Source organism: Ammodytes marinus (genome assembly GCF_949987685.1).
Source record: "Ammodytes marinus genome assembly, chromosome: 5".
Taxonomy (NCBI): domain Eukaryota; kingdom Metazoa; phylum Chordata; class Actinopteri; order Uranoscopiformes; family Ammodytidae; genus Ammodytes; species Ammodytes marinus.
The window spans coordinates 6,275,154-6,292,409 of record NC_137234.1 but is presented as its reverse complement, the minus strand read 5'-3'; the positions used below and the strand labels follow the sequence as shown (position 1 = coordinate 6,292,409).

At 41.4% G+C, this 17,256-nt stretch overlaps 1 protein-coding gene across 2 annotated transcripts in view; it reads left to right on the top strand.

Moving 5' to 3' along the window:
* The window catches only part of insc (INSC spindle orientation adaptor protein), a 52,465-nt gene that overhangs the window by 15,183 nt on the left and 20,026 nt on the right, over window positions 1-17,256 (top strand). For both annotated transcript variants that reach the window (XM_080027602.1, XM_080027603.1), the window contains exons 2-5: window positions 2,825-2,916; window positions 15,615-15,990; window positions 16,431-16,483; window positions 16,569-16,692. In XM_080027602.1, the coding sequence (XP_079883728.1) occupies window positions 2,843-2,916; window positions 15,615-15,990; window positions 16,431-16,483; window positions 16,569-16,692 (627 nt within the window). In that variant the 5' untranslated portion in view covers window positions 2,825-2,842. The remainder of the gene's footprint in view (window positions 1-2,824; window positions 2,917-15,614; window positions 15,991-16,430; window positions 16,484-16,568; window positions 16,693-17,256) is intronic.

The following is a 17,256-nucleotide window of genomic DNA, read 5'->3' as shown; positions in this document are numbered from 1 at the left end:
CCAGAACTAGCTCCGATTTTGCGGCGGTGTGAAAGGCCTATTATAGTGACAGTCTTGGGTTGAAGACTTTATTTTCATCAACTATGTCCACAACTGAATATTTTCTAGTTTTGTTACTATTATGATGTTGTCTCACTTCTGTAACTTAGCCTTAAAGTTGCAGTTTCACTTTGGTTCTTTATAGTAAGAACCCTGAAACACTGGTTTATAATTCAGACCCTTTGTTATGAACAGTACAGTCATCTCTTTTCCCACACATAGTCAAGCTGTTTGGCTACACAGAAACAATGCATAAAGGCTAATCAGATACGAAAGATCCAAGATGACTCATGTTAAATGCAGGAGCTGGCGTGACTAACTAGGGACAGACATAATATGAAAGATCGCTGGAGAAAACGGCAAGTGACAGAAACATGCGCCCGAGACACGCACGGCAACATTTAAATCCCCCTCTGTACACACACATGCAAAGAATGAATACAAGTGCTGCAGTAAATCTTGAAGGGCGCACCACAGCGATTTCCCCCTTACACACTTACACAAGCTGTTATTTTACCCGGTGTGTGACATGGAGCCGAGACAGAGGTGTCCTTTGTTTGGCTTTACCTACAACCGACATGTTCTCCACGGCAACCGGGTAGGGAAACCCACAGGGCCACTCGGGTTTCAGACCAGACATGAAAAGAAATGTCCACCCCGGCAAGAAAATTAGCCAGGACCCCGTCAAAGCAGCTGACCATCTGCTTAGGAAACTCATATTTCTGCAACACTTGCCAGCCTTCCATGCACTTGGGGAACGTTTAAAAACGGCGGTGCCTGCATAGAAAAATATAGTCTTATGGCTATAAAATGATAGAAGGTACACTACATAAATTCTCACAACATAAAAGAGCACTGTCTTCTACCAACACCGACTCAGTCCAGGGGGCTGTAAAAGCAACAGCCTTGGAATCACGACAACCTGCGCTTTAAACTTTGACATTTAGCTAAAAACACTCGGCTCTCGTCCCCTGTGCATCGCTGGCCACTCGGAGGCAGAGATCACTTTGAGCGCGATGGTCCTTAACACGGCACTTAGCCGCACACTCTAAGTGCTCAGGACTGGATGGCTTGATTGGACAACTCATCTCCATTTGTATGATAATCCACTGGAAAGCGGCGTAACGGTCCCAAAGGCACATGTAATGGAATCTGTTGGATCTGTGACCCCAAGCTCAATTATAGGGCCAATATAATTCATCTACATCCCTATTGTTATAGTCTAACAATGTGCAATTAGACGGGCCCCTGTTCTATATAATTTTACTCTAGATGTGTGTGTGTGTGTGTGTGTGTGTGTGTGGGGGGGGGGGGGGTGCTTACTTGCAGACCTCATGGTCCTGGCACAGTATTGGTATAATTTTTGATTCGCTTGGATGCTTTTTCTGAAAATGGCCCTGGAGGAGCCGTGCCAAGACTGCAGTTAAAATACACCCCCTCCTCTCCCCCTCTTCCTCTCCTCCTTCTCTGCATCTTCCTGCTCTCTCTCTCCTCCTCTCTCTCTCTCTCTTCTCTTGCTGTTTGTATCTGTATTATGAATCTCTTTACCAAATTTATCCATCTGGGTAAATCTGTCAATCTCAGTCACCGACTTGGTGACTCACCCCTTCTAAAAAAAAAATATTTTTCAGTCACCCATTATCATATAGTTCCCTTGTTGTTGCTCATAGTTCGGTAACCCGGGAAGTTCTGGAGCAATCCAAGCAAACCGTAACAGAATGGGTGACTCCTCCAACACTTTCTCCATCTCCTAACTCTACAGAGTGGCTCATCGTTGGGCATTTGGGCTCAAACACTGCGGCACTGAAACAGCCGGCCAACACACACACACACACACACACACACACACACACACACACACACACACACACACACACACACACACACACACACACACACACACACACACACACACACACACACACACACACACACACACACACACACACACACACACACACACACACACACTGTTGTGCATCACACATTCCTCCATTCTTAATTTCTTTATTGTGACTTGTCCCGTTTATGCTATCGATCCCATAACACTCTGGAAGCCTTTAATAAAATGCAGGTCACCACAGCCGAAAAGCTGCTCCGTGACACGGGGAGGGTGTGTGTGTTTGTGTGCGTGCGTGTCAGAGAGATAGCCCCACTTTGTAACTACCTGCTAATTATACTGCACAGTAAACATGAAATTTGTACCCACCCCACTGCAGGATATCATTAACTAAAAGGATTAGAGTGTGGTTCAGGCAGGAGGGCGTCCGTGGCTTCTCCTGATTGAAAATGGACTAATCTAAATGGGATACATCAATAAAACGGCGGAATAAAGTTGTGGGCACTTAAGAGCGTCAGCCTCTTTTGCTCAGGCTCAAAGTAGGGAAGAGAGTCACTGGCTGGCAGCCAGCCAATAAATTAGAAGATAAGAAATATTATTCCACTGGCACACCAGCGGCTTGCAGCTATTTAAAACAGTGAGGTTTATTGATAATTGAATTACTTGGAGGAAAAAAAGACAAGACAAGAATAGAATGCTTGGAGGCGGATCAATAAGGAGATATTGTAGTGGATAAAGCTGCGGTGGCAAACACAGTGTGTGTGTGTGTGTGTGTGTGCATGTTGTGTACACTGTGTGTGCGTTGGATGTTTATATAAAATACACATTTGGATTTATATCTAACAATGTTTCACACTTGACAGGGATATGAGTTTATAAATGAAGTCAGTGTCCATTGTGTGTCTTGTAACCTTGATGTCTTATGTTGAACATCTTGTGTTTCAGGTGCTGAGCTGAAGTGAAATGGCCTCGGACAGAATGGCGACTCCTCAGGGCAGCTCCAGACAGAGCAGCTCGCTCTCTTCTTCCCCAATGAGGCAAGTAGCAGCGCAGTCTGACCGCGCTGGCCCTGAATGCATCACAGGTCCGCTCACAGGAACACCATAGATAGTATATAAAAGGAACACACAGTCTCAGTAGGTTCATGTGAAAACTCAGAAATGTTTTTATTTAGTTGATAGGCTTAATCAACCTTGTGTCAACTAATTTGGCAATGGCTTGAATGACATTCATTCATAGCATAGTTACACACTATAACTTTAATGAGGAGTTGTTGATGTTTTTCATGGTATAGTCCCCTCTTTTCTCTGGACTTCATACACCTCACATCACATCACGACACAAACACACAACACATACATGTAGAAAATCACCCAACACTCACAAACAACACACTAATAATAGCCAATGATAGTCCGAAATAACCCTCCATGTGTTATCTGCAGATGGGGGGATCCCAAACAGCAGCGTGCCTTGGCCCCTATTTCCATCTGATAATGTCCTGTAATGGCAGCAGTGGCGTGGGAGACGCCGGTGTCACGGGGAGCAGAGATTGAGTTTTAGTCGTGACGAGGTCTAGTCGTGTCCCTGGTGGTTCGTGAGGAGATGAATGTAGAATGAAAATGTAGAATGTAACATACCATTCCATTCCACTGTTAGGAAGGCAGGTGGTTGTATTTGGATGTACATGTGGCTTGAGAGTTTGTAGACATAAAAGAGATTTAGTATGGTCTGCTGGAATTAAAACTGAAAACACACAAAACGTTTGTTTGTGAAGGCCCCTTTTCTTCAAGATATTGAACTCTTGTCTTGGATACACCCGCAAAGTAAATTGTGTATGTGGCGCACGTCGTTTTTGTTAATCTGGTTAAAAACTATGGCAACGAAAATTCTCTCCTGCTAACAAGAGCTCAGCCCCAATGAGATTTGAAGCGGCAATAATCGATTTTCTGACACAGAATGTCATTATCATTCATTTGGACTCTGGACTTTGTATTTCTGGCCGATAATACGAATGTATGTTCAATATTCACTCTACTTTTAGCTCCTCTTAACTAACTCCTGAAGGGAAATATCTAGTTTATTAGCTGCTAAGGACTAGCTATCTGTTGGAGCTTTTGTTGTTGCTCCAAACAGATGCCTGCTGCAGCCAGTAATGGTGTTGAAGGGAGTGGAGAGATTGAAATAAGACAACGGTCGTGGTTGTAGGCTGTGGAATCAAAACAATTTGCTGAAAGGCGCTAAAACACTGAGGAAAACTGAGGAAAACTGCAACGTTTGGAGATCATTTCATTAATTATTTATCGTAAAAATATAGATTAGTGTAGCTTTCGATGGACAATTTTCACATTTTTGTCCACTAAATTCAGACTAAATTAACCTTATGGATGGTGTGTGTGTTGACGGATGGTGAGTTGGGTCTTATGGTTGAAATCACTTAATCACAGCCTCATCTCCTTCCTATCTGCCTTGGGAAATATTTAGTGACTCATGTTTGTTGGTTCAACATCACTAAACCAATATATCGGTCTCGGTCAGGATCTTAAGTCAACAAATTTGAGGCTGTCAATAGCAGGAGGTGCAGAGGTCAAAACCTTAGAGACGATAGGAACACACACACACACACACACACACACACACACACACACACACACACACTCGACTTGACTTGACTTGAAAACATCTTTCCACAATTTAATCCTTATCACGCAAAATCCAGTTTTTCAAAAGGAAAAATTCAGAGAAGTCTGTCCGACACATGTGGTCATTTATAACAATGAAAAACTGATGCAAAAACCGAGCAGAGGTGTTTTCGAAATGTCAGTAAAAACTGACAAGGATCAAAAACCTGCCAGCTGATTTAAACTGAACTCTCTGAACTGAAAATCAGCAACTGTGGCGTTTATTTCACTTTAATTGACGCTTAGAATCCCTCTTTGCTCTTGTTTCTATGAACTCAGGGCCAAAGATGAACTCATCCGAAACCCACAGAGTGTTTTCCATGGCTATCAATCTTTACATTATAACTATCACTCATGACTTCCAGAAAAGTCGCTGTTTTTCGGCGACACACAAGACAGCATTCTTATCACACACTAGTGATTTATGTCTTTGTTTTGAACTGCTAAGTGTCAAAGGCTGATGCTACTCTTTATTTGAATGCGGGGAAAGCCCCTTCATCAGCTCCTTTGGTTTTCATTCATCGCTAATACGTTTGAATTTATATCTTCTGACAGTTCTGTGTTTACGAATGCTTACACAGCGAAGCAAAAAGATGTGCAATAAATGCCTTTGGGTATAAAATCAGTACAGTAGTCACGCTATACATAGGCAACCAGACACACACACACACACACACACACACACACACACACACACACACACACACACACACACACACACACACACACACACACAAACACACACAGATCATCTCTTACTTGCCTTTCTTTCTCGTCTGTCCCTCGTGTACACGCTCAAACATAAATCCTATTTGTTCAGCACATGGCTCAGTAACGGCTAATGAAAGAAGCCAAACAACTGAATTGTGTTAAAATAAATTGCAAACACTGGCCCGGGACAGGACCAATGCTTTTGCCCAGATCGGCCGTATCCGGACAATCTCTACTTCCCTTAGGTTACAGTCTGAGAGAGGCTCTGCCATTACTTAACGAGAGGAGGTTAACCAAGTTTCTGTGGTGTCACATTCGTCTATGAATTCTTCTTCTTCAATTGTTTTGACTTTGTTTGTGGCGTATTTGTGTTTGCAGCCCATGTATGGATGTTGGAAGTTGCACAAGTGTGGGTTTGCTGATGTGAGGAAAAAACGACACAAACTGAATGACAGGCGCGTCATCTGGAGATGGTTTTAGACACGGAAAAAAGACGAATCCACCGTCTTAATGTCTTGCACATATGCCTGCACTAAGTGTATTTATACGTTTTCAGTGCATGTACACAGGTGTGTGTGTGTGTGTGTGTGTGTGTGTGTGTGTGTGTGTGTGTGTGTGTGTGTGTGTGTGTGTGTGTGTGGAGCAGGAATCTGAGTCAGAGTTAAAAGAAACAGACAATGGAGAGAATTACCACCAGAGACAGAGAGCAAATAGGAAACACAGTGTGCTGTTTTTAGGTGAGTCTGGTCTTTAAAGGGCCGCGACCCAAACATCTGGGAGTCAGATGTCTGGCCCCGGTTGCCAGGATTAAAACGGACCAGTCGGAGGCCACGATATCTCCTTTCCACGGGCTACTGCGGGAGGAGCACACACTCAACCTAAACGCCCAGAAAATCAAGGCATGACCTGGGCTACACATGTTAAAAGATGCCATCAGCCATATGCTTTCACCATTACCTTAGCTCATATGTCATCATTTTACAAAGTGAGGCAGCATTTTGTTCCGCTCTGAAGTCTACATTTCAGCTGTAACCCTTTGTGTAAAAAAGCTTTGTTAAAGCCTCTGGAAACCTGCTCTAAAATAGTAAAATCAATGTATGATATCACGGCTGGGCGTCTCAATAAGCTTTTTACAAAAATGTGATTGAAAGTAAATGTTCATAAATATTTAAAAGCTTAGTTAAAAAGAAATGCTTTTTTTGTATCAAACGGTCTCCATGGCAACAGTCATTGTTTTTCTCGAAACGTTCGAGCAGAGACCTGCCGTGATTGGTTCAAAATACTTAGTGGATCATAAGAACCAGAGCATACAGCCTGCTTTGTCTGTAAAATGTATTAAACTTAAACGACAATATCTTTCAATTGAATCTACCAATATGCCTAACTCTTTTCACATGCTAACTATCATGCAACCAACTCCCCAAATGACATAAGACAGATTTTGTGGTGGGAATTTGGGTTTTAAACAGGGGCTTTAAAAACGTTCAGTATGGCGACCAGAAGAGGAATGAATTAACATCCCATTTGGTGTCTTTGTACATATTCCCCTCCCCATATCTCTCTCTCTGTCTTGGGACAAGAGTGTCCTTGTTTCCTCCTTCAGTGGAAGCCAAAGCCACAATGGTCTGGTGGTCCCTCAAACCCTCGCAGCTCATTCTACCCACATTTCCATCCACTCTTCCCCCCGTTTGGACTGCAGATCTGTTGTGGTCCGCGCTCAGAAAGATTTCCATTTGTTCAGAAGTGACATCAGGGCCTCAGACTTTTATACATTCATCATGGAAACCAGACATTGGAGCAGACACTGAAGGCAAGTCTCCATCCTGCTTTAGATTGTGCTGAATAACTCATATCAGGAAACAAGCGTGGAGAATACACTCTGAAGTGAATCCAATGTGTTCCAGAACAGAACTAATACACATGAAACCGACACATGTTGCTGAGTTTCTTTTCCAAACAAGTTGCTTCTAAGGCCAACCAGAGAATAAATGCAGACAGTGGACAAATCCAGATGTTGATTTATTGAAGCATTTTGGGGGATGGTTTTTATCTAGAACCCTTTGACTGTACTGTGACACGAGTGCAAACATTCGTAATATGGATAGATGCGTGGAGAATTGAACCTCAGGGCCTGCCAGTCTATTATCCTTTAAAAATAATGTTTTTGCTTTGTGGACATATTAATGCGAATATCACATTTAAAATGGTTGAAGTAAAGCAAAGTTGTTGAATTGTTCAGATTAAGTGACTGACAAGGACACATGGCCCAAAGAATTCCCATCAGGAAACAACTTGCTGCAGCTTCAGGATCGATGCCAGATCAAATCAAGAACACAAACCGACATCCAGAGCAAATACAGCAACAGAAATGTGCCGCAAATGAAAACAAAACAAACAAATATGCTGCAGTCTAAAACAAATGGAACGCAAAAATTCTGCATATCCAGTAAAAACAACCAAAGTGCTCCAGGCCTCTAGGGGGAGCACTCAATGAAACAACCATATCAGAGAACAACCATTTCCCTGCGTTCCAAATCGCATACTCTACCTGTTTCACTATTTGGCATTCTACAGCATAAAAGTATGTAGTTTACATGCAGTAGGGCACACAATTGGGACATACTTTTACTTATTGCACCATAACATCGTGCCCACTGCCTAAAACTTGCATCTAGCTTACATATCCCTCGCATTCGGTTGCACTGCTGGTTGTTGACTGAGGCTACGTCGATGTGACGATACTTCCGGTGCAGTAGTGGATTGTGGGTCAGAATCACCCAAAAAAAGATGCTGATTTCCACACAATAAAGAAAAAGAAAAGTAAAAAAAACTAGAAGCTGGAACCACATGTCATGTTTGTTATTATTACTTGAACAAGGACTTTAAAAAATAATGTTGTGTAATTATCAGGTACATAAAAATGCAGGCATGCACATGGAAAACATTAGCCGTGTTTGAAGATCTGCTAATATTTAACACACTATTACAAAAACCAATCTGACTGAACCACACAGGGCGCCTTCACTTTAACTCATACTAACATCAGAGGGATCCTTTTGCAGTCGACAGCAGGGTGGCACGACATGTGTAGGGAAACCATTCATTACGCAACCTGCGCTCACGATCTGTGAAGTATTGCACACAGTACCTGAATCGCCTGGAGCCTTTCAGCCATAGAACACGCTCTAGAAATGGGCAACCACCCCTGGAGAATAAACCAGTTCCTGCTGTTCAATAACTGCCAAGCTTGAGTGACAACAGGTGCTCTCTACCGCTCCGTTTACACACTGCTCATACTGTCCCTCCGTTCAAAATCTCCTCTTTCTTTTTACTATTCTACTACAGCTGATAATAAAATGTATTTAGTTAGCATGCTGTAGGCATACAATTGGGACATACTTTTACTTATTTGTTTCGTCATACCATTGCGCCTCTACCCTGCCTCTTGCTTATATAGCCGTCTAATCGGTGGTTGTTTTCAGTCAGAGGCTCCGTCGATGTGACATATCTTCTGGTGCGCACTGGATTGTGGGTCAGAATCACCCAAAAAAACCATGCTGATTTCCACACTAAAAATCATAGCTGGACGTAGTAGGGCATCTGGGGATTTTTCCGCATGCTGCATCTGATCAAAATGGGGAAATCCTGAATCTTTTTCTACTAGTTCTATTATTACTACACATTATATGGGTGTTTGAACGCAACCTATGTGTTAGGAAAATATGGGGCCTATCACTGTAATTTAAAGCACATTTGTGTTGTGATTTATTACATTATCTTCATGATGTGATTAGCGAATTTGCCCACAGATAGCACTCGCTAAGATTAATGCTTACAGTGTGTTTTCATGCAGACACAGATGCTGTTTTTAGCTCCAAACAAACTGACTCACACACACACACACACACACACACACACACACGCACACACACACACACACACACACACACACACACACACACACACACACACACACACACACACACACGTACACACACACACACACACACACACACCCCGTGATTCATAAGGAGATCCATATTTGTGCTGCATCAAGTGTTACATTTGTGGTTTCTTTCCCCTGCACTCGTAGAAGGTTACCGTGGTGATCGTAGAAGAGAATGGCTGTCAGCAGATGATTCCATATTTAAAGCAGTCTGGTGTCACAGAGCAAAGGTTTTGGCTTTCTGTAAGGTTCACACTATATGAGCAACATTTTCACCCCTTGAAAATAGAATAGAAAATATTTTCTTTTAGTGGTCTGGAGTTAGTGTCAGTATGTCTGCGTTGAGCCACTGCCCTCATCTGCAAGCCATTATAAACACCAATTATTTTAGGGCACATTTGGCTGCCATTGTGATTTGTGTGTGTGTGTGTGTGTGTGTGTGTGTGTGTGTGTGTGTGTGTGTGTGTGTGTGTGTGTGTGTGTGTGTGTAGTTGATTGAGTTAAGTTGCATGTAAAAGTGTAAAAACAAACACATTTCAAACAAACCAATACATACCCTTAAAGGAACAGTTTTTGGACCAACTGCAAACCCCATGCTTTTCCTTTTCCACGTTTTTATGTGATTAATCTAATCAGAAAAGCTGGAAAGAAGTGACCAAATGAATCAAGACTCGGATAGAAACAGCGCTATGTGCCTCAACCCAGCTGATTGAGACCCACCAAATTTGCATTTTTTTTTTGTCGAAGCATTTCTTGCTTAAAATTCCTTTTGATTCTCTTGTGGTTCAGCTCAAATAATTGCCACGAGGCAAACCTCTAATAATTGAAATAGGCCTGAAGTACTTGTGAGGACCCTTACTAACATAATGTATTCCCTATAGTCCCTAGCCCTTGACTTGAGCATTCTACATTCATGTCATACAGTTATTGTAATTACAAGTTTCTGTTTTGTAAAAAGTCAACAGCCAAGTCAGGCCATGGAACAGCAGAAGTCTACGATGCACTGTAATAAATAAAAAATTGTAGTGGATATGGATATGGGGATGTGATATTTTAAATGCTTCCTCACAGAGCCAACCATTAGAAGTACAGTACATGCCTGACCTTAACCCTAAAACCAACTCTCACAGACTCTCTCTTTCATGAAGTTTGAGCTCGGAGAAAGATGATTACAGAGCAGCAGATTCTCAGTGACTCATCCAGCGGAAACAACTGTGTCTCTCAAGCAGATGAGAAAGTTCAGAAAGTGAATCATACTAGAGATTAAGTTATCATTTTCCCCTGACGCCTGACTTAAAGGGAAAGTGACCTTTACTTTGGAATGTCTCTGTAAAACCTTCACAAGATTCATACCTTGATTGTTGCTGATCCAACAGTCAGTTGTCTGTAGGTTTTCCCATGTTTCCATACAAACGTTATGTCACTCTGCCTGTCATTCTTTCTTCTTTTAAAGTTCAAGATGTATTTCTTATTTGTTTATATTTCTTGTATGCCATGTTGTTTTTATTTGTATTTTTTTTATATTCCTTATTTCCGGACCGAAGCTAACAATAATTTTTTAACGTCTCTTATTACTTTCCATCCTCTCTCTCACGTCTATAGGCAAGTGAAAGTTCCTGCACACCATAAAGTTTTATTGACAGGCAGCTGTGTGGGTTCAAAACTGTTTTACTATGAAAGAAGAACCATAGAGAGGCAGCCTAAAAAAATATATTGAAAATAAAAAAAAATGGCTGACTTGAAATGACAGCCCAGTTTAATCCAGGGGAAAATCATCAATAACATTAATTCAACTTTGTTTAATTTAAAACATAGACATTTGACTTCCAAGCCTTGAAAACCAACAAACCAACAAACAAAATCACAAATCATGTCTAAATCTTTCAGTAGCATTTTTTTCTTCCAAACAAACACAACAACATCCCCTGTCTGTCTCTCCTGTTTCTCCTGTTGCTGTCAGAGCTTGGTTCACACACACACACACACACACACACACACACACACACACACACACACACACACACACACACACACACACACACACACACACACACACACACACACACACACACACACACACACACACACACACACACACACACACACACACACACACACACACACACACACACACACACACACACAAGAGAAAGAGAGAAACCTCATCCCCACAGTCTCCCTGTCTGGGATAATAGCGCTGCAGTGGCCTGACCCTCTCCTGGCCGCACATGTAAATATTTGTCATTCCCTGCTAGCTGAAGAGCATCCCTTCGTTCCCCTCCTTTGGAAAACAAACCTATTATTATCATCTTTTCTCCCCTGCCGGCGCTGACGGGAAACGGCTTTTGTGGCTTGATGGATGTGTAAATCAAGATGGGTTCATTCATACTCATGTGATGTCGTTATACTAACTGTGGAAAAATGGGTTCGAAATGACCATATTTGGGTTGATATGAATATGCAGTATCTATCTATCTATCTATCTATCTATCTATCTATCTATCTATCTATCTATCTATCTATCTATCTATCTATCTATCTATCTATCTATCTATCTATCTATCTATCTATCTATCTATCTATCTATCTATCGATCGATCGATCGATCGATCGATCGATCGATCGATCTATCTATCTATCTATCTATCTATCTATCTATCTATCTATCTATCTATCTATCTATCTATCTATCTATCTATCTATCTATCTATCTATCTATCTATCTATCTATCTATCTATCTATCTATCTATCTATCTATCTATCTATCTATCTATCTATCTATCTATCTATCTATCTATCTATCTATCTATCTATCTATCTATCTATCTATCTATCTATCTATCTATCTATCTATCTATCTATCTATCTATCTATCTATCTATCAGTATCTATATATTTATAAAAATATGGTTTTGTTTGGTTGTTGGTTTTGACATTTTTAGAGTTGGCGTCACTTATATCTGGAAATAGATGATATAGCTGATAACTTCATGGAAATGTTGTGGTGGGTTGCCAATTCTTTTTGTCCTTTCAATAGACTTATTGATTCTTCAACTTATACCTACTTATATAAAGTGTTGGGGTAAGTTTAATTTACTAGAAGAATTTTATATAATTTTACCAGCTCTTCATACGTTTTTAATTGCGTACATACATAGGCCATTATAATAACCAAAGCTGTACATCTGGTCTGCTTCTGTTTCATCACAGTTTGGTGATGTCCGAGAACAATGTTTATGAAAATGATGCCAATTAAGAGCTGAGAGCTCTCTTGTCCGTCCCCTCTGCGGCCGTGGCAGTGACAGATGACCGGGCCCTTTGTGGCTAATGTCCCTCACTTAGTTTGAGTCACTGTGTGATTGATTTGCACCAGGAGGCGTTTTAAGACCTCGAGTGCTTTTAAAGAGCTTTTCAAATATGAAGGCGAAGTTTGGCAGCATTTTATTTGCAAGGAACATTTAGGAGATTTGATTTGCTAAAAAACTAATATCTTATTTATAATTTTAAGAAGCCAAGATGATCACACTATGACGCTATTTACCGCACTTAGCAGAACGAGCTCTATATTAATGATCCCAGCAGCACTGTGTAACACTGCACAGTTAGGCTTTTACAGTCCACATTTACAGCTTATATTACATCTTTATCCTTTTACAAAATTATGGAGATTTATTTTTGGGAGAGTGTTTTTGAACTGGCGAGCTTTCTCTCTCAGTGCAACCTACAGAGTATTTGTTATTTCACCTCCACAGCGGAAATATGATTGACATGACGTGTAGAATTTATGAATACAGTTTGTGTGCATATGTGGATGCCTGAGTGAGAGTGTGTGCATTTTTGCTTCATACCTAATAGCTTAAAAATGTGCTTGGACAATATCATATGAACTGCTAGAGTTTAAATTTAAAGTCAATATTGCTGACTTGGTTTTAACCCAATATTGGATGTGTATTCTCCTGGTGACTATTTTATTCATAACTCTAATTTTTTGTGTACCTACAATTAAACTGTCCTCAGTTTCCACATCGTAACCTTTACATTGTAATTTTGTCCAACTTTTTACTAGAGTAAAGTTTGGCGTTAAGTGCCTTGCCCAAGGACACAATGGAAGAGATGGTGAGCACTGTAGATGTAATAGCAGCCACCACTAGTTTACTACTAACACCCTCCTGTCCGGTGCCGGGGATCGAACCAGCGGCCTCATGGTTACTGGTCGGCCCCTCTTTTCCCCTAGGCCATCCTACCATCCTTACCATGTCTTCATGTGTCAGCTGCTTCATTTTATAATGAGACATTGATTTTTGTTGGTACACAGCTGACCCCCCCCCCCCCCCCCTATGGTTTGATGAGGATTAGATCGAATTAGAGTTGTGGTTTTCTAATGATTCAGTCCTGTTTAACCAGATAGCTCAAACCTAACGTCCACTTTTGAGATGCTATAATGCTGGTACTGGTCAATGATAAATCTTTGTTTTGAGTGTACACACACACACACACACACACACGCACACGCACACACACACACACACACACACACACACACACACACACACACACACACACACACACACACACACACACACACACACACACACACACACACACACAGCCACAAGGCTTCTCTACAAAACCAGATCAACCAATATTGAATACCAATGCAATATCCCAATGTCTCCAGTGGTCTGCCATTTCCACACAAACTGCCAGAGAAAAAGTATCAAGCTTCATTATAGGACCTCTTTACCCACGTGTTGACATAAAGCAGAGGTGATATCGACCGGCCCACATTTAGCGAGCGTTGGGCCCTTGGTTTGGGAGCAGGACTCTGGAGTGGCCCCTTAAGCCTGCGTTCATTAGGTCAGAGCCGAGAGAGACTCAAGTGTTTGCTCTGTGTTAAAGCCGCTCTGTGCCGAGGGGGGAAAACTGGCTAAACGAAACAGCCGTGGAAAGCTGCGGTGCGACCTTGTGTACACACCATTGATTTTGAATGCTGTGTGGTTTTTTTTAGTGCTGCAGTTGTGTGGCAGAGATGGAATTATATTTCAGAGAGGAATGTGAGGGTTTCATTATCATGTAAATGATTATTTTAGTAGGACTATGTAGACTCAAATAATGCATACACACCCCTGTCATCAAAAACAGCTCCTTTTTCCATTGTCCCACTTATTAAACAGTTTGTTTTGTTTTATTTTATCATTCACTCAACAAAATGGCGCTTGGCCTTGGTTATAGTAATGCTTATAGGTTACCAATGTAGGTAGCTTAACATGCTAACGTTATGGGTTATGACAAACACAGTTTAATCTATGGACATACCTAACACTTTTGGCTCTTGTGTTTTTATTTTTTATGAAATGATAACAAGAAGAAAACCACCCTCAAACTTCTTAAAATGCAGCATGTTCTGTTATTGTATCATACCAAACCTTATTCATGACCTATACTTTCTAGTAAAAAATCAATAAATATTTGGATAAAGGAGAAGGAATTATTTAAAGAGAGAGTACAAGGGTGGCACAGCCATCTTAATTGATCTGTCATTGTTCAAGTTTGAATTTACGAGGGACCACTTCCTTCATTTTCTACTGATTAACCATGTTGTTTCTTGTGGGGGAGGCAAAGATGATTAAGGTTTTCTCCTATAAATCAAGTCATTCTTTCGTCAGTAGTCCGCTGGTCAGCAACAAATGACTTCCCAGATTTAAGACAATACTGTCCTCAACATTTGCACATTTATTGCGCGGTTCGGGTGTGGTTTGGTATTTGCAGTCATTTGTCATTTTCATTTTTATATCAATAAGGAGCAACTGATATAGACCAAAAAGCCAATATATGTGGTTTTCTTATCAGCAAATCAGTTAAGGATTTTCTATGCGTACACCAATCAGTAGAGGCGAATAAACTCTGGTACACGCGACCTCACTCCATTTTGAGGCAAACTATATTCCATCAATTTGAAAATAAATCCAATGGACAATCCATTTAGGCAATCTAGGTCCACAAGTTGCTCATCCCTTGGAAATGTCAGTGCTGATTTGTTGACCATGTTAAAAATATATTATAATACATGTAATGCACAATGTATAAAGTCGCCCATCTTTAGTTAAAATCCACATCTGTGTCCTATGTCATGTAGGACTTATCCCTATTTCTATTAAACCATTTAGCCATTTAAGTCAGCGCAAATTATGTTAAGAATGTCATACATGCTTTGATATTTAATCTTTTTAATTTTAATTTTAATATGTTTTTGTTTGATACTTTACTATGCATTCAAGGTTAGGGTACAGGGTCTCACTTGCATATGAGATCTTGCTCTCAATGTGACCTCCTGATTAAAGTATATACTGTAGCTGTATAAATAAACCAGCATCTTCTTGTTCCTGTCCTCCACAGTACCCGCATGCAGTGTCTCCAGGTGGACTCGGTGCAGCGCTGGATGGAGGACCTGCGGCACATGACGGAGGTGGAGTGTATGTGTGTGCTCCAGGCCAAGCCCATCGGCGTGGAGGAGGATGCCCAGCAGGGAGAGCTGATCCTGGGCTCGGCGGTCGGTGCCGGTGGGGGCGGCGACCACGTGGCCCGGAACAACCTGCAGACGCTGCTCCGTCGGGCCCTGGTGGTGAGCACCGAGCTGGGCAAGATGTTCCAGCGTCTGGAGAAGGGACGCTGGCAGAGGGTCCACAGCACCGCCGTCAGGGCCAACTGCCACGTCAGATCACTGGTGCACGAGTACAGCACCGCACGCAACACACCGCCGGAGATGCAGAAGGTGATTGGCTACTGTTGGGTTTGGAAGTGGTGTTATGGTGACGGTAGAAAGGTTTTAAAACATTAAAGGTGCTCCGAGGAACTTTAAGTTTGTGGTAATTCTTGCACCCTCTTTGGACAAAAGCGGTAGTGTTTTTATTACGCCAGCTGTGGTTCCTGGGTGAGCGTACCCATTAAGATAAACTATATGAAAATAGCATTCTTTGCACTGATGGTCTCGTTTGCTGTTGGATGTTATTTATGATCATCAGAGGACAAATGAGACTACTTCAGAAATACCTCAAAGTTCCTCGTAGCACCTTTAATGCTACAAAGTACAACGTAAAATATGAACTGAAGATTTAGAACCAGGCAATGCTACTTCCTGGAAGTGTTTCTGTATAGTATACACTTTGATACAAAGCCTTATATAACCTTCTGTCTGTTCCTTTTCTTTTGCAGTATGAGAAATCTCTGTTGGAGAAATGTATGGAGCTGACCAATATAACAGAGAGGTAAAAACTCCAAAAGGCTTTTACTCCATCATATGAAAGAGTGTGTTTAGGTGGGACCTAATCCAAAATGTCCCTTCACCCACAGGTGCCTTCACACAGATGACGAGTTCTTCCTGAAGTCCATGAGAGAGGCCATCCACGAGATCCTCACTGACGTCAGTGACTCCTTCAGCAACATGATCGACATGGCTCTGGCCAATGAGATCCAGGTATGCAACCAACATATAACATCCAGCTCTGAAATATTCTGCATTTAATATATTTTATTCTCTGTTGGCTGTAACGTGCTCAAATAGACACAACACATTTCTATGTATGTTGTAGGCGGAAGATGTACAAATCTGAATCTTAAACGCGTCACACTTTCAATGTCAATCAACTTGCAGGTCTTGGGTGATATGGATGTATTTTGGTTAGATTTCGCTTTAGCATAACACTTTATTCTTGGTTTGTGTGTGTGTTTGTGTGTATGTGTGTGTGTGTGTGTGTGTGTGTGTGTGTGTGTGTGTGTGTGTGTGTGTGTGTGTGTGTGTGTGTGTGCGTGCGTGTACTTTTAGATTCATTTTTATGAGGAAATGAAGATGAAGTGTGTGTGTGTGTGTGTGTGTGTGTGTGTGTGTGTGTGTGTGTGTGTGTGTGTGTGTGTGACACACAAGTAAATCATATGAAGATCCGTTACCCGGTTAATTTAGTTATGTGCACGCTGTATATAAACATGCTGTAGGTCACTTTAATGTGGGCTAATGGAACACTACTACATCATCCTGGAGTTT